The sequence below is a fragment of the Phyllostomus discolor genome, chromosome 4 (genome assembly GCF_004126475.2).
Source record: "Phyllostomus discolor isolate MPI-MPIP mPhyDis1 chromosome 4, mPhyDis1.pri.v3, whole genome shotgun sequence".
Lineage (NCBI taxonomy): Eukaryota > Metazoa > Chordata > Mammalia > Chiroptera > Phyllostomidae > Phyllostomus > Phyllostomus discolor.
Genome location: NC_040906.2, coordinates 126,331,380 through 126,350,647, shown reverse-complemented (window position 1 = coordinate 126,350,647; position 19,268 = coordinate 126,331,380). Strand labels below are relative to the sequence as shown.

General features: G+C 34.2%; 1 protein-coding gene across 1 annotated transcript in view; it reads right to left on the bottom strand.

Moving 5' to 3' along the window:
* HCRTR2 (hypocretin receptor 2) overlaps positions 1 to 19,268 on the bottom strand; it is an 84,423-nt gene that overhangs the window by 2,647 nt on the left and 62,508 nt on the right. The window contains exons 4-5 of the mRNA XM_028510089.2: positions 13,142 to 13,257; positions 2,480 to 2,700 (exon numbers count right to left, since the gene is read on the bottom strand). Coding sequence (XP_028365890.1) covers positions 2,480 to 2,700; positions 13,142 to 13,257 — 337 coding nt within the window. The remainder of the gene's footprint in view (positions 1 to 2,479; positions 2,701 to 13,141; positions 13,258 to 19,268) is intronic.

Below are 19,268 nucleotides of genomic sequence, written 5' to 3'. Positions count from 1 at the left end.
GCACTATGGCTGGTGGGTTTAGAAAAACTTCAGCACATGGACGGAAACTGTACGGCACCATCAGTAAATCAAATGTCGAATCAGGTTAGAGAAGGACTCTCTCTCCTCTAAACAGCAAATGCAATAATAGTTCTTATAGTAAAGACTACAAGACCATATAGTTAAACATATTTGTTTCCCTTTTTTCATTTTGTCTCTCAATACAATATGGCAAGTTTGTGAATATTCCATTGTGTGTGCAGCATTTAAAAAGCAGTCCTGAATGGTAGTCTGTAAGGTCTTCCTACTTTAATTTGTGCATTGATCAAAGTATTAATTTCTTCAACTCCAATATTTCCAGGTGTGTTGAAATTTGCTTCTGGGACTTTTTTATACCCAGGGAAGAACTGGTTTTCAATAGGCAAAATTCTGGTAATTTCTTAAAATTCATGGGTTTTAATGTTTTTATTATTTTTAACTTTAAAAAATATCTCATTCTGATATTCTTAATGAAATCTTAAACATTTGTTCCATATTTAGAAATACTCCATCTATCTAATTCTATTCACTAGCCAATAGCAGGTAACTGGCAATTACTCCATATATTTATAGATGAAGATTATAAGGCATTCCCTGCCAGAATTCTATCATTAACTGTGTAATTCGTGTCCCTGATAGAAATGCATTTCCAGAATAAAGTGATGCTCTGTGGAGTGGGACATGAACAAATGGAATCAGTAATGATAGGCCTCTCTACCACAGCCTAGCTCTGAAATTCTAGTCAAATCAGAGCTGCTTTAAAAAGGTTGGTTTGAATTATTCAGGCAAAAATTTAAGTTTCTAGAAAAGGAATTGAGAAATTTATTTGAGGAAGAAGATAAGTATAATGTATAAGGGCAAACAAAGAGATACACATTTAAAGAAAATATGCATGGTAAAGAGAAAGATTATTTTGAGGTTATTAATTTATTTTTTTAGTTTGTGGAAAAGAGCAGGATGCTCAAAAATTTCAAATATTTTAAGTTAAACATGTACTTTCTCCTTAGAAAGCAATTTCCTTTCATTGGAAAGGAAGGTATTTAAGTTGAAAGAATAAGAGAAACATTATAGACAAGGAGGTATTTGGAAATAGCTGAAGGGAAGTACAAGGGCTGCGATGCAGGAAATCCAAAGGAATAATCCAGAGAGCAGTAAATCTAATTTTCATTGAATTTAGACTAAAATAAAAGTACAAAAAAGAAAAAAAAAGAAGAGTCCATCTAGTTTCACAGCATATTTACAAAGTTTTTAAGGGCAGAACATGTCATCTAGCAAAAGACCACAGTGAATTTGTACACGATGGCTGTGGACAAGCAAAATTAAGAAGGAAATCATGAAGAGATATGGGGAGTAAAGTCACTCCTTTTCTCATGAGTCAGTACATGTCTCAAGGATTCAAGCGGTTGACATCATTTACCTTTAAGACTGCGTCTATAGTAAATAATATTACTAAAAAAAGTGCATTTTTTCTTTTTCTCCACAGAAAAAGGCATGAAGCAATCTATAAAAGGGCCAAAGAGAATGAGAAATCTTTGCAGCTGAGTCTATCACCTTTCGTCTGTGAGATTCCAGCCAAAAACACTCTCCAGAGTCCCCAGCTGTGAGGAACATGATACTGATTCTGAATCACGGAAAAGTGAGAGCAACGATCCTAGTTTTAGTTCTAAATCTATTATAAACAGAATTAATATTACCTTGGGACCAGCCTGTGTCCAATAGTTCTGATGATTCTCAATGAAGTTGGCTGGCCATGAAGTTCAAGTGTACCATTGCCCCTGCATCCGCTGTGTTGCGTTCGTTAATTGTGTTAACTTAATAGTGTGTCAGCAGTGTAACTCATAACACACTTTTCCTGGCTGAAAAGTTTTGTACTGATTTTTTATTAATATTCACCCTGAGCTTGATTCATTGACTTTAGGAAATATATTTTCTTTCTGTTTAAACATTCAAAATAGAGTATGTGTTGTGGTTTCATTTTTTGTGCATTTGCTCACAAATGCACTTTCAACTATAATTAGAATGCTAACAAAACATTCTTATCTCTTTTCATCATTTAGATAAAATTGTGTCACAATTCCCCAAATTTTTGCAAGTAATGTTTTGTAAAAACCCATTTGTTCTGATCAAAAGAGAACTCCAAGCTGTAAATGAGTTTTTTTGTTGTTGTTGTTTTTTATTTTTTTTTGCATTAGAACTTTTTTCTGCAATTAGCTTGAAGAGGTCAGGGGAACATCTGTTTTGTGTCTGCCATTCAACAAAGAATTTACATGAACAAGAGCATTTACAGTCTGAACATCTAAAAGGATGTTTGCCTTACCTGTCGGTAACAACACCACCAAGTTATCAAGCCTGACAAGCTATCTAGACAAAGGATTTAGGTTTTTCTGTGGCTTAAAAAGAATTCATAAGAAGTAAGAAATGACAGATCACTTCATTTTCAAAGAGTAGATGAACTTTTTACCTCTTTAGCACATTCAAGATGCTAATTGGTAGATAGCAAATTGCAAACACCAAAAGCACAACCATCAGCATCCGGGCTGTTTTTCGTCTGGCTCGGATCTGCTTTATTTCAGCAGCCACAGCGCTAATCCTGGACTTGGTCTGCTGTCCTGGCCCTCGAGGCTGTGGAACAGGCTGCAGAGGCTCCCATTTTCTCTGAACTACAGAAGATGTTCCAGGGATCTGAAAGAAGCAGAGACCCTTTATTGCTATCTGACTAGGAAAGTTCCACTTTGGAGAAGTAATTAAGACACAATGAGGACAGCGTCCCAGACACCATGCTCTGAGAGGCTGGAGGGCTTTGAGGGCCTATTTCCTGAACATTTGCTGAATGGAGCATGTTCTTAATACATTCAAGTGCCAAATAGGAGTTTGAATGGGAAAATGTGGAAACATCAAAATATTATCAAGGTCTAAAGAGAGCTATAAATGGAAAAGATATCTCTTTATAAAAAGAAAAGGTATATATCCAGACAATGAAATATTATTCAGTGCTATAAAGAAATAAGCTATCAAACCATAAAAAAGAGGAACCTTAAATGCATAAAACTACGTAAAAGAAGCCATTTCTAAAAACACTACATAGGATATGATTCCAACTACATTACATCCTACAAAAGATAAAACTATGAACACACTAAAATGAGCAGCGATGCTGAAGTGGGCAGGGATGAATAGGCAAAGTATAGAGGATTTTTAGGACAGTGAAAATACTCTGTATTACCCATAATGATGGGTACATGCCACATGCCATTGGATATTATACAAAGTATTTGGGTACAGTGTCTAAACCCACAGAATGTACAACATCAAGCATGAACCACAAGGTAAACTAGAGACTTTGGGTGATTACGATGTGTCTGAGTAGATTCCTCAAGTGCAGCTACTTTTCTGGGGCATGTTGATTATGGGGATGCTGTGCATAGGTGGAGCTGGGGCAAGTAGGGATTCTCTGGTACCTTCTACTCAGTTTTGCTGTGAACCAAAACTGCTCTAAACAAAACAAACAAAAAACAAAGACAAACTCTTAATTTTAAAAAGAGAGAGGCATAAAAGCTGGTTTAGAACAGTAAAGGGATAACAACCATACCATCTTCTTAGGAATCCTGGTTCAGCTCAGATTCCCAAGTTTGAAAGAAGGAAAACCTAGCAGGTAATTGCAAGTCACCTGAATGGATTTTTCATGTTTCACTACTGCCATCTACTGCCAGGTGGAAAAATAGGAGTTAACTACCTTTTGCTTTTTAGTAGGTTTTCTGCTTCTCAAGTTTGGCCAATGCAAACCTTTGAATGAAGGGAATAAAAAATAAAAATAAAAATCTCTGTTACTTACTATGTATTGCTATGAAGTTGCCTGAGACTAGTATTATGGTCTGGCACTTTAACATGCTCAGACACAAAACACCCCTGTGGCCTTACATTAACATTTCGAATACCTGAAATGTGTTAAAACAGTTATACAGCTTGTACTCTCCCATTTCTTTTCAAAGTTATTTGATAAAATGAGGGAGTCTCTCCAAGTATAATACTTTCTTAACTATAAGTTCATAGAGATTGATAGGGTTTAGTGAGCAAAACAATAAAATTCAGCATGTATAATTTTTTAAAAAGGAAACTGTCCCAGTGAGCACACCATATGGCCATCTCAGTTCCATTAAGATCACTCAGCTCTTGTTCTTCTGTCTGTGCTGCACACCCAGACAGATCAGCGTGTCCTGGTGGCCTCTCCAAGGGGATGCTGGACGGATTCTGTTGCTTTAAACATCACAAGATCCAAGTCTGTTAGATAATCTTTAATTTGAGCACAGAATTTTACTTTGACTTTCACACAGGTGAATTAACATAATGCTCCTTTTGGCCAAAACTATTTTCTCTTGAAAAGGAGCATATACAGTTAATGAAAATCTGCCCTTAAACAGAACAAATTAGAAAATGATTTCTCTTCCAAATCTGTCTGTCCTGTCCTGTAGACTGATCTTTTCAGGTTGATAGCCCCCCTCGGCCTTCCTACTGCGGGTTGGCAGGAGACAGGTGCTGAGGATCTTTCCTGCTCTGAGTCACTTTTTAAATTGATATTTTTAAAAAATGAGGAAAAACTGCAATGGAAAGTTCCAGAAGAACTTTAGGATGAATAACCATATAAATGTCTGCTAAATGGTCTTGATCCATCTTATAAATGATCTCTGAGTGATCACTTAAACTTTAGCAATTGTATTATTGTGTGCTCCCCTGAAGGAGAGATTTGACCATCTGCACCTGATGACTTCTGTAACCGTCAGCAACAGTTCCCATAAAGCAGGGGCATCAAACTCATTTTCACCAGGGGCCACATCAGCCTCGTGGTTGCCTTCAAAGGGCCAAAGGTAATTTTAGGACTGTGTAACTGTAACTACTCCTTAACTAGAAGCAAGAAGCTTGGCGCCGCCATCAAGTAGAAACAAGGTGCTGGGCCCAATAAAACAAGGTGGAGGGCCGGATTCAGCTCATGGGCCTTGTGTTTGCCACCTGTGCCTTAAAGAAAATCTGTCACAGGGAGCATGGCTCTAGTCATGCAACCAGGGAAAAAAAGTCATGGTAACATCCTTTCAGAAGATGATCTAAGTAAGGGTAGGAGACATTTAATCTGCACTTATATGAGGAGATGTACAAATGACGCCATTGGTCAGCTGTCTATGCCTAGAGAAAGCATAATGTATACAAAAATCACTGATATTAACTGAGCACCAGGAACTATGCATAGTCTTGAGTAATCATTAATGCCTTTCTAAAGGTAGATTATTATAAATTTTACTGTATAGATAACCAAATTGGCACTGAGAAGGATTAAATAAAGTAAGTGTTAAATAAATTAAATAAAAATACCAAGTCTATATATTTAATAATTAACAAGACAGAATTTGCTCTCAGGTCTGTCTGACTGCAAAGCTCATGTTTTCCCATCAGGGTGCAAGGTTTCCATTTATAAACTTCATGTGATATGTGAGTTCTGTCCAGAAAAAAGTCCAGCCATTATTAACATAACAAGAATGGTTTGTGCAATATCCATGTAACCTAGAAGCCAATGAGAGTGGACTGGAATGCTCCTGGGTGAACAATGACAACTTTGCTGTACTAGTCAGTGGGGGCAGTAGATGCCATTGAGTGAGCATATGTGCTGTGTGGCGTTCACATTCAAAATGACTGAGCAAGTAGAGTAATGAATCTGCTCAAATTTTGTGTTAAGCTTGAACATGCCACTGCAGAAACTATTTGGGTGATTCAGAAGGCTGCAGCTATGGGCAACTGGTGATTGGCAGCTTCATCATGACAATATGCTCATTCATGCATCACATCTTGTGCACAGTTTTTGGGAAAACATCAAATCACCCAGGTCACTCAGCCCCCTGACAGCCCAAATTTGGCACTTTGTGACTTCTGGCTTTTCTGAAAACTAAAATCATCTTTGAAAGGGAACAGATGTCAGACCATTGATGAGATTCAGGAAAATATGACAGGGAAGCTGATGGCAATTGGGAAACTGTATGAGGTCCTAAGGTGCATACCTTAAAGAGGACTGAGGTGTCATTGTCCTATGTATAATGTTTCTTATATCTTGTATCTTCAATAAATGTCTCTATTTTTCATTACATGGTTGGATACTTTCTGGACAGAGCTTGTATTTAGTTACTCACTGGTTACTTTAGGGAGTGCTGTTTCGGTGTAGTGGTGGAAGTTGAATCAGAATGAAGTGGGCTGAGAAATCAGGGGAGGTGGAAGGTGTTGAGAAAAAGGAGCCAACAAGTGGAAATGTCAGAATTTTAGCTAGAAGGAGGGGTGGGGGGGGGAGTTAAATTGGCAGCTGGAAACATATGCTAATTTGGTTGATGCTTTTTCTTAGTATTTGCCAAATGCCTGCTCCAGGAAAACAGGACATTGTATTTCCTCTATTTTTTAAATGTATCACCCACTTTATTTAAATAGAGCAAAACTGACACTTGCAGGTGTTGTCTCATATGAAATTATAATCTCCTTACATTGCTCTGTCTGGCAGGAACAATGGGTCTAGTTTCTTGTTTCTTATACTGGGTACCATTTGAGGATGATTGTGTTAGAAAACTCAGTGATATTTTCCAAAGACTTTTTGAGCTTTTTTTTTTTACTTCTGTTACTTGATATGCACATGCCAACTTCTATTATGAAGATCATAAGTCCTTTATTTGCCCCACCATTTGTAGACAAGACTATAATATTCCTTGTTGACTTGTGTTGGCACCCTTGTAAAATCCTTTGACAATAAATGTAAGGGTTTATTTGCAGACTTTGAATTCTATTTTATTGACCTATATGATCATAAATATGTAAATACCTCACTATCTTGATTTCTCTACCTTTAGAATAAGATTTAAATTTAAGAAGTGAGTCCTCCCAATTTGTCCTTTTTTTGTTTTTGGAGATTATTTTGCCTATTCTCTGTCTCTTTCATTTCCATGTTAATTTTAGTATCAGTTTGCCAGTTTATGCAAAAAAAAAAAGACAACTGGGATTTTTGTAGGTATTGTGTTTAGATAAATTTGGGGAATTTTTTTATCTTAATAATATTAAGTTTTACAATCCATGAACATGGACTATTATTTAGTCCTTCTTTAACTAAAAGTTATGATATTTTAATGATATTTTTTAGTTTTAAGTTTAGAAGATGCATATTTCTTTTATTAAATTTATTTCTAAGTAATCTATATTTTTGGTTTTTAAATCAAATTGTTCTGTTAATTTTAGTCTTTGGTTTTTCTTTGCTAGTATAGAGAAATAAAATTGATTTTTGTCTATTGGTCTTTTATCCTAGTAACTTACTAAACTTGTTTATTAGTTCTAATATATTTTTTGCATGTGGATTTTTAATAATTTTCTATATATGAGATCATATAATCTACAAAAAATGATAGCTGGCTTTTTACTGTACAATCTTATGCCTTTTATGTATATTATTATTAATATTATTTCTAGACTAGTTGACCTGGATGAAATCTAGTTTTACAAAATATTGAATAGAAGTGGTAAGAGTAGACATCCTCGTCTTATTCCTGGTCTTAGAGATATAGCCTTTCACCATTAAGTGTCAAGTTAACTGTAAAGTTTTTTAGATGTTCTTTGTCAAATTGAGGAAGTCTCTTTTATTCCTACTTGCTTAGTGCCTCTATCTTTAAAAAAAGATTTTATTTATTTCTTAGAGAGGGGGAAATAGGGAGAGAGAGACAGAGAGGGACATTGATGTTCAAGAGTAACATTGATAGGTTGGGGGCCTTTCACAGGCCCCCAGCTGGGGACCTGGCCCACAACCCAGGCGTGTGTTCTGACTGGGAATCCAACTGGTGACCACCAGCCAGGATAGTGCTTTCATCTTTAGAGTGTTATATTTTGTCAAATGTTTTTGCTGCAACTATTGAAATGATCATGTGTTTTTTACCTTTTATTCTATTAATATGTTGTATTACATTATTTGATATGCATGTGTTAAACCCATGCTGCACTGCTGAACTAAATTACACATGGTCATCATGTATAACCATTTTTATATACTGAGTTTGGTTTGCTAGTGTTTTTGTGTATTTTAACACATATATTCATAAGCATATCAGTAGTTTTCTTATGATGCCTTTGTCTGGTTTTAATATCTGTAATGCTTACCTCAAGGAATGAGCTGGGAGTGTTCCCCCATCTTCTATTTTTTGAAAGACCTGGTGAAGATTTGAAGCTAACTCTTCTCAATGTTAGGTAGATATTAATGGTGAAGCTAACAGGGTCTTTCTCTGTGGGAAGTTTATTTCTAATTAAATCTTTTCACTTGTAATAGGTCTATTCAGTTATTTCTAATTCTCCATTAGTCAGTTTCTATAACTTGAATCTTTTTATGATTTTGTCCATTTCTTCTACATGATCTAATTTGTTGGCATACAACTTTTATATTTTCCTGATGGATAGCATTTCTTTATCCTCTTACTCTTTTTATTTCTGTAGTGTCTATGATGGTTTCCCTCTTTTACTTCTCATTTCAGTGATATGAATTCCCTCTTGTTTCTTAGCTATTTAGGTAAAGGTTTGTCATTATCTCTTAAAAGAACTAACTTTTAGTTTTATTGAATTTTTATTGTTTTCTTATACTTTATTTTCACTCTAATCTTTTTATTGCCCTTCTATTATTTGCTTTAGTGTTTAATATTTTATATTGCTAATTTCAGAAGGTAGAATGTTATGTTATTGATTGAAATCTTTATTTTTAATATAGCTATTTAAAAATGTGAATTTCCCTCCAAGCACTTCTTTTGCTGTATGTCATAAATTTTGGTTATTGTGTTTTCATTTTCACTCATTTCAAAGTATTTTCCAATTTTTGTTACTCAACAAGCAACAAATGTTGAAGAGGACATGGGGGAAAGGGAACCCTTGTGCATCATTATTGAGATTCCAAATTGGTACAGCCACTATGGAGCTTCCCCCCAAAATTAAAAATAGAACCTCTGTATGGCTGAATGGATAAAGAAGATTTGGTACATATACACAGTAAAATATCACTCAGCCATAAAATATGAAATCATGTCATTAGCAGTGACATGGATGGACCTAGAGGGTATTATGCTAAGTGAAACAAGGCAGAAAGAGAAAAACAAATACCACAAGATTAATGCTAACATGGTTTCCACAATGTGTAAAAACTTTCCTCTAATTCCATTTTTCCTTTGAATTACCTCTTTATACATTATAAGCTGAATTTTTAGAGTTTTATAATTATTGTTTCATGCAAAAATATCTTTTAAGTCAAAATGGGAAAATAATTACAAACAAGATTCTGTTATACCCTCTTCTGTATTTATGTACATGGTTACCTTTACTGATGCCCTTTATTTCTTTGTGTGGACTTGAGTTACTTTTGATTCTGCTGCTGCAATTACAATTTTCTGTCTATTTCTTCACTCTAGATTGACTTGTCATCACCTTATATTAAGTTTTCTTAGAAGAGTGTTGAACAATAAAGGGATGTAGAAGAGACCGATAAAAGTTGAGAAGGGAAGGTCTTTCAAAATTGAAAAGAAATTATAGTGTTGAAATTTAGTTTCATACTTAAATATCTATTCTAATTCATCCCCATATCCACATATAGTACCAGACATATAGGCACTTAATACATATTTATGCAATAATTAACATGAGTCCACATGTTTGATTAGCATTAAAGGTGAAATATGAGGCCTAGAACTGGAAAGAATGCTTACAGATGCACACAGGGCCAAGTAAACTAAGATTAAGTAGGTCTTAAAAAAAGAGGAGTTTTAGAGAATAGTCTGTAGCATTTCAAGACTGAGTTCTGAATCACACTATCAAAGACAGAACTTAAGTCACTGCTTATAGCAAAGCACTGGATAATTCTATTAATGATGCTAAAAGTTCTTGGGAAAGTCAGAGAAGGGCACACACTTTGCTCACGAATCATCTTACACTTATTAACTCCAAAGTATGTAACAGGTTTAGTGCATCTTTGTAATATGAGCAGGTAGGATAGGCCTCCATTTGATGGCTCATTTGATTCAGCCTATGGGACTGCTTGCCTTGCCACTGTGTTTACAGACATTAACAGTTGCAGATTGAGAGATGCTCAAGCAGAATTCCATATAATCACTCCTTTGTGGTTAATTTTCTTTATTGTGGCTGCTAGAGTGAACTCAGCTGAACTTTCCATTCTCTACTGCAATACGTTTTTTAAATGTTTCTAGTTTCACAGCCTCGGCAAATCTTTTGAATTATGTGGCTTGTACCAACCAGGACAATCCATCAAAGGAATGTGGATTATTTCTAGACTTGTAATACAATTTCCAACATATTTTAGAGTTTGAGAAATGGAGAACTAATAGGATTAAATAACAGAGAAGTACATTGGTTGGGGTTTGGTAGTTGCCCATTTATTCAACGAACATTTTTGAACACTTTATGTATGCAAGGAACCTTGTTAATTGTGTTAGGGTTGCGATTATGAACAAGACAGATTCAGGTACACCCAAAGAGTTTTAAAGTTATGTCAATCTGTAAATAAATGAATAAAACATAAGCACCTATTTATGTAATGCTTGCTAACCAGTAAAAATATAGAACTAGGAAATGCTCTTTCACTGAACATCTAAATCCAAATCTCCACATAAATCTAAAATATTTTTAGTATTATATGCTCATATAAATGCTTTTTCTCTTCCAAGAACATTTTCAAATTCCAATTTTCCTCTGAGAAAAATTTTTTCTGAGTAACTAGGCAATGGATTTGCCTTGTGTTCCTACATCTAAACTTTTTTTTAGCCCTTTCTGTTATTCTTTTACTCACTTTTTTCTTATAAAGTATTTATTAAGCAACTGATATGTGAGAAGTGTGTACTAACTGGAAGGATACAAGATGAAGATTACAGTGTACTGTTTTCTACTTACTAGAGTAGGGGAGGTGGGCAAATAAAAAACACATTATAATGTCATTTTACTGCAGAAGTGATCTATTTAAGAAAGCAGTCATATACCTCAATTCAACTGATGCTTGTGATTTTAGAAATGCAAACATAATTAGTTGAAAGGCTACATTAACAGCATATGCTATTCAAGTATTTTATTTAATAAACATTTTCTATGTACCAGACACTTGAATATATCCATCTACTAAATGTAACAACACTGTGATGTAGATGCTATTGAAGTAAATAACAAAATTCATGTATTGATTCAGTTGTAGAGTCAGGATTTAAACTCGTACAGTCTGGACCTTGAGTCTGTGTTTATGACTTCTCTGTGCCCTATCACTTCCACTCCCCAGCTTCTAAGAAGACCCCCATTGTCCTTTGCCTTGTAGTGTCAGTGAGTAAAGGATACTTCTGGTCATTCTTCATGGTCAAGCTTAACCACATGACTTGTTTTGACAAATGAAAACTGAGGAGTCAATGCAAGCTCAAAGCAGAAATTTTAAGCAACACTACATGTTTTTTGCAGCTTTCTTGCCCTTTCCCTCAGTCCCAGAATGGCATGTTCTAGGAAGTGCTGCTCCTTTGGACTGAATTTTGGAATGAGAGGACAAGCGGGGTGTAGTGTCAGTTCACCCTCACCAGTGACACAACATGAGTGAGACAAACCACTGTTACAACCCATATACTTTGGGTTTCTTTAAGAACTAAATAACCTAACAAAAACTGACTAGCATGATAACAGTTATCAAGAAGTGGGGTACAATAATAACAAAGAGCCTAAAATATTTGGTATTGGTTTCACGGTCAGGTAGACAGTGTTGAGGAAACTATCATTAGGATCTAGAAAATCACTGCCTATGTTTTACAGTAGTACAGATTTGTTATTTTAGTTAAGAAATTGGACAATAGAAGGTTAGTAAGTGTTGGTACAGGTTGCATTTATGAGCTTATGGAAGGGCTTCTTTGTAAAAATAAGAGAAAAAGAAAAAAATTGGAATTGTGATGCACATAGGGTTGAAAATGCAACCATTGCTCATATCCAAGCAATAACCAATGATCTAGAAAACTGCCTTGAAAAACAAGGGTTGAAGAAGACCTGAATTGAGGCTCATCCTCAGACAATGACCAAATAAAAGGTTTGTGAAATAATTTTAATGAATTAAAGTGGCCCAGCAAATTACTTAAGTTCTGTAAAATACATCAGAGGAAACAGACTAAGGGAAGCTGAAAGTGTTGGCAATAAATTTCCAAGCCAGGTAAGCTTAAAGTAGTGGCAAAATATTTAGAGACAGAGATATACATTTGTAAGTAATGTGTCATTATAATATACAATTTACCAATATAAGGGGCTGAGCTATATCCTTTTTCTATGCTTTTACAAACCATTACATGTGTTTGCTGCTGATGTCCTACAAGTCAAGGTTTAGCTTAACTGCTGCCTGCTTTGAATCACATCCCTCTCCCACCTCGCTGTCCTCTGATTCCCTGTGCCTATGTTTATTAAGGTATTTTCACTCTGCACCTGACTGTTTTCCTCCTGCAGACTATGAATTCATCAATGCCTATAATTTTTAGCTTTTAATCAGATATGCATGGAAATGAACTATAATAAGTATTTCATGAATGAAGAACTGAGAGAATTAATACACTAACTGGAAAAAACAACTTATCTAACAAATTTTAGGCCTCACAAGTTAGCACTATATACAGTTTCTAAGACACTAAATTTTGCTTGATTCTTTTGCTGTTTCAAAAAACAAAGTCTTTGAAGTTGGAGATCAAACCCGTATAATACAAATGTACTACATAAATCTCATCAAACATATAATGTTCTTTACTTATAATCTCAGGAAACTAATGGAATTTTATTTGTTATTCCTCATAAAAAGTAAAATTTATAATATTAGTCCCAGATGAAAATCAAGTTAATTAATCACAGAGATTTAAAATTTAAAATCATTTAGGTAGTTCATTAAATATATTCCCTAAACATGACCCTAAAGAATGCTTGAACATATGGCCACGGCTGCAGCCTCATTATTTTAGCAACATACACAATCCTTTGCTAAGCATTCTATGTTGGTTCAATCCACTCTTAAATTTTACTTTTAAGCACATATTGAAGAAAGCATAAGGAAATTATTTGAAATACATACCTGTCGGCACCAGAGTTTACGAAATATTTGCAGATAGGCCAACACCATAAGACACAGGGGGGCCATGTATGTCACCAGAAAGAAGCAAATGTGATACAACTTGGGGTAAATTTCACCTGGAACAAAAGTCAAAATAATAAAATCTTACCATTCAAAGCTATTTTTAAAGGTGACTTTGTCAGTGCTTTGCTTTCAAAGTATAGATTTACCTTCTACATGATTTGACAGGCACACACATACAGAAAAAGGAAAAATAATTTACAATATTAACTACTTATACTTATTCAGTATATATGTACTAAAAGTGAAGTCTTAATTTAATTTAATATGCTCAGAGAGGAATAACAATTAGCTGTTTCTTAATTTGCACTGCCAGAGTCTATCCAGTCAAGTGTTCATTTAACACAGAGGCCTTTTTTTGTTTTCATTACATGTGGCTAATTTACAAGATTAATTTGGTTTGTCCTATACTTGCTTTTATAAGAAGAGACATGACTCAATCAAAACCTAATTACTAATGCTTTTGTTAAAATAGAAAGAGAATGTAATCTTTGTTGATTCCTCCTCATTAGAATATAACTTTCCTGAGAAATGGGAAGCTATTCCCAGATGTACCTTCAAATGTGGAAAAAAAAAACAAAAATAAATACAGCAAACATTTGATAATATTTTTGTTGAGTTACTAGGTCATATACAAAATTAATCGTTAAGTATGTTGTATGTATGTATGTACTTTTAAAAACAAAATGAGATTTTTAGGGTATTTTAAAGTTTTTAAACCAATATGAGTATTTTCTCTTTTATATCAATCTCACTTATTAGTCATAAGCATCTCTAAGATTGTGGCTATTTCTTACTTATCATTAATTATATAAACACAAGTGATACCTATCACAGAACACTTTCATTAAAGAGGCAGGTAGTCAATTAATTAATGGCATTGTGATTCAACATTAATTTTTATTGCTTTTCAAAAATATATCCATCACTGACTTTTTTAATGCTTTAAAGGATATTTTCCTTACACTGATATTTGAATACATTACAGTGATCTAGCCACTTTTACTTGAATGTAAAACAAATGACAGAATATATCATACATGAATTCCATAGATATTTTAATAAAAAATTAAACATAATTCTACCTGAAAGCTAACAAAACAAAGTTTTTTTTAATTCACTTCTAAAAATTACACAAGTTATTTTGAATTTGATGTTGGCAATGAATTTGGTTCCCTACTTGAACGATAATTCCATTACCTCCATGCACTTATTATTTTCATTACTTCAGAAAGGGCATTAGAAGCATGCAGACTCAGTTATGCCATCAATTGAGATAAGAGCAACTTATTGTATCAGCTAATAATAATTGTGATGATCACTATAGTAGTGATAACATTTATTGAGCATTCATTTAATTCTTACTGCATATATTTTAAACCTATCTTTGAGTTGAATAGCCTCACTTTGATTTCAGAGCCTTATCTTCTAGTGTCAGTTGAGTTTAATTTAATATTCTCCTTGTTCTTCTTTCTAAAACTCTCTCATTTCTCTGACAGTGTTTCCCCCACCATAATCTTCAGAGGGGACAGCAGGGTGGGTGTGCTGCTAGAGCCCAATGTGCCATTTTTAGCTTCCTGTGGCCCACGTGGCTCACACCTATCTCATCAGTTTCTAACTCCCTTTCAAGTTGATCCTGCAAAACAGGCCAGTTACCTAAAAAGTAATAGAATCCCAGCAGCCTTACTGGAGGAATAACAAACAGCCTTTCCCTTTGAAGTGCTATAGCCTGACCAGCATTTGGCGAGCCAGTTTCAAAGGCACCAGAGAGTGACTTCAGCACTTTCCAGGCACCTAAGTGGCTTTGAACTTTTGTTTGTTTTGAAGAGGCATCACATGAGCTTCCCACATAAAAATATGGCTTTGAAGATTACATACCTGTGAAGCCTGGATGTCTGCAATAGGCTAAGTTGAGTGAGAAGAGGAAGGTAGATTTTGATAGTTTTTTTGTTTTGTTTTCTTTTCTCTTAACTGCAGCTATGGATACCACCACTATGATAACAGTTTGAAGTTTTAAACAGATGGGACAGAAAACTCATTCAGAGGTCAGTATATTTATATAAATAGTCGGAAAATGTGTAATTGGCTGCTAAACATGTATTTTGATAATGAACAGCCACACAGAAAAGTTGATCAAGTGATATTATACTTTCAGTCTAGGATAGATTGTCTTAATAAAGAGATTATTATAAATAACAGGGATAACATGATAGTCTTAAATTCCTCAGAAATATCATTGAAATTTTAAATCATTTTTCCCCCAACATAATGGATTTATTCGGGAATAACAAATAATTGCAATTTGGAACACACCATGGTGATTCAGGTGCATGGCCACTAAAATGGAAGAAATGAAACTTTTCTAGAAGGGAAAAGGAAGTTGGGAGGACTATGGAAACAGGAGTTCTCTCTGTTGTGTTTTACCATGGAGGTAGGGAGCAGGGCTCCCCCTACAGGCCCACTCAATTCATTTTTTTATTGTTATTTGAGTACAGTTGTCTCCTTCCCCCCACCACCACTACTGCCCTGACCCTAGCCATCCCCACCCCCACCCTCAATCCTACCCCCCTTTGTTTTTGTCCATGTGTCCTTTATAGTTGTTCCTGGAAATCCTTCCCCTTTTTTCCCCTCCATTATCCCCTTCCACCTCCCCTCTGGTTACTGTCAATTTGTTCTTTATTTCAATGTCTCTGGTTACATTTTGCTTGTTTTTTTCTTTATTAGTGTCTACTTACAGGTGAGATCATATGGTTGAAACTATCTTTGTAGCCTCTCTGTACTTTATGAGCAATGTCTTTTTTAAAATATTTTATTTATTCAATTTTTTAGAAAGTGGATGGAGTTAGAGTGAGAGAAAGAAACATTGATGTGTGAGAGAAACATTTTCTTTTTTTTTTGTTTTTAAAGATTTTACTTACTTATTTTTAGAGAGGGAAGGGAGGGAGATAGAGATAGAGAGAGAGAAACATCAATGTGTGGTTGCTGGGGGTTATAGCCTGCAACCCAGGCATGTACCCTGGCTGGGAATCGAACCTGCGACACTTTGGTTCATGGCCCGCGCTCAATCCACTGAGCTACGCCAGCCAGGGTGCGAGCAATGTCTTAAATACACTTTAAAACATTTATATATAACCTAGAATGCAGCTACATGAAATTTGTTCTACTTAAGGATAATCTAAATGACAAAATGTCATTTTAAAGATTGACAGCCATTAAAAATTGGTGTTTCCACTGAACTGATGAATGGACATATCTGAATAAATTATTGCACATACATCAAACTAACAAAAATGGAACAAATGTGGATATTTATTTTTACTTTGAAATCAGAGATTAAATAATATATATTAGACCAAATTTAATTTCTCTCAGATGAGTTAAGGTCCATTTTTGAGCCAACATGTTAATCTAATTACCTAAAAACTGCAAACATTTTCTCCTTCATGATATATCAATCAGGGATTTAATAGACAAATAAAAATAATTTTTCAAATATTTAATTTGGACTGCCTTATAGAAGCTTATGGATCCATTAATGTTTACCTGAATCTTTAATATAGTTTATTATCTTTTCCCTAATGAATATATTAATAAATGTTCCTATTAATACATATACAAACATATATATATGTATATATTCAAAAATCTCCTAGGAGACCAGATGCCATAATGAATTTGGCTGTAAAGAAGAGATACATTATTTTTTTTTTCAGTCTACTACAACAATTTGGCAATAAAATCTAAAAAGGGGGAGATTGTGAGTTCCCAGTGTCCAGAACAATGTTTGACAAATAGTATAAGCTCATTAAACACTGGATAACTGAAAACTGAGACCATAATATCACTGATGGAGTGCAAAAAGAAAGCTGAATCCTTCCCAGTAGAATTTGTCCTGTGAAACTGCATATATAAACCAAGCAAGCAAGAAAGCATAAACATAATTCTGGAAGAATTTTTAAATTTGAAAAGTGCAAATTGATGTGATTGAAGCAAACAATGAACAAATACAAAGACATATTTTAAGGTCATTAAAAATATTAATATATTTTATTTGGTTTTGAGTGTTAAGTGTGCCTGCCAAAACTTATGGTTTGTGGTCGTTTTTTTCTGAACAGGCCATAGGCAATGATAAATATAATGAGTTTCATAAAATATTACATTGTTCTGGTAATATTTTCAGTGTGACAGAGTTCTCGGTTATTGTGCACCAGGAGAGAGATAGCACTTTCCAGAGTTTCCCAAATGTGATTTGACAGATATGAATCAAGTGGCCACACTGTTCACTGGCTCTTTTCACACTGTTATATTAGTTATAAGATGATTACGATACCACTGTCTGCGTTTATAAATATTCTGTTCATATAACTTAAGATAAAGAGAAGAAAGACAGTTCCCAACAAAGTTTTAAAAATTGTGCTAAATGGTATTCTGACTTTAAAGATCTTTAAGCTTTAGAGAACTGATGCTCTAAGATATAATTCCTATGATGTTTTAAGATTGTAAGTATCACATTTGGTCTGAATTATAACATTTTAAGTTGAACATAAATAGCCTAAATTAACAAAGCTTATGCTATGTAAAAATTATTATAAACTAAATGTCTAATGAGCAAAATAAAGTTCTGCTTTGAAATTTTTTATACTCTTTTAAAAAACATCGGAGTAACAATTTTATGTAATATTTGAAAGCTAATTTCTTAGATTTTATTGTTTGTTTTGAGGGTGAGCAAATTTAGTTTGGTAACACTTAATTTTAGCCTTTATAATAATTTTAAGTAATTGTGGCTAATATAAAATGACTTTAAATAGTTTATAAACTCAGCCTAAGTGACTCTTGAAGACTGAGTTTGGATTTTTAGGTACTCAACAATAATTGCTTTGTGGGGGGAAAATGTGCTTGCTCTAGCTAGAAAATAAAAATACTCCAGGTTGAAATGAGTTTTAGATATTTATTCTCAAAAGCAATTAGAAAGTGATGTGGCTATTTACTTAGCCATAACAACTGTCAAATTTCCCTAATTTTGTAAACTTTTTAAAATGGGAAATAATGTTACTTAATTATTCAGGCCAACATGGGAAAGGAAAAATTTATAAAAGCTGCCTACAGATTTATAAATGAAACTGCTAAAATACCATAGTGAAAATATTACTGACACATATAGAATAGTAGGTGGGCATTTTATCTAATACCCATCTCCATAAACCTAAAGAAACCCAATTTTTGAGTTAGAAGCCCAGGTTTAGATATATTTGTTTGCTTCCCAATATTGAGCAAACAATTTATGGCTCAGTTTCATCAAGAATTAACTAAGTAATTCTGACCAAGAGAGCTTTAGGCTGTTTCCAAATATAACTCCAAATGTAAAGCAATTGGATAAGAGACGTATCACAACCGGCCCCCAACCCACCTTCTTCCCAAATACAGTTCATTAGTCTACATAACCCTCCATTCCTGAAATTGTCACTTGGGACCCCCCTTCTCTCTTTTCCAGTGATGCTGCCCACTGTACAGGGTTTTTTTTTTTTTTTTTTTTTTTGCCCTAGGACACCCTTTTTCCTCTTCCCTGTTGGGTGATTCCCTGCTCACCTTTACTGTTTTGCTGAGATGTTAGCTCCTCTGTAAATTCTTGTCCAAATGTTAGAAAATAAGAGTAAATCTCAGCAACAAAAAGGATATAATATTTTTGGAATAAATATTTATAAAGGATATTTAATGTTTGGGAAAATAGAAAAAGTAAATTGTGACATTTTAGCTATTATAGGACTTTAGGTAATGTACAAAATAATCCTAGTGTCTTTTAGATTTTATCTTGCTTTAGTGAAAGTAAATGCCTAATTTTTTAGTTACTGAGTTTTTTTTTCTTTTTAGTATTCCAACAAAAGTACCAGGGTAAGAATTAACATTAATTAAAAATGCAAAACACTTGAAAATATATTAATAAGCAATTTTTGAGTGCATTGCTAATTTTTGAATACATACTTATTCAGAAGTGGGCCAATTTTTTCTTCAAATTTCATGCAATAATTATGCAACTGGCGTATGCTGTGCTGAAATGAAGGACTATTTC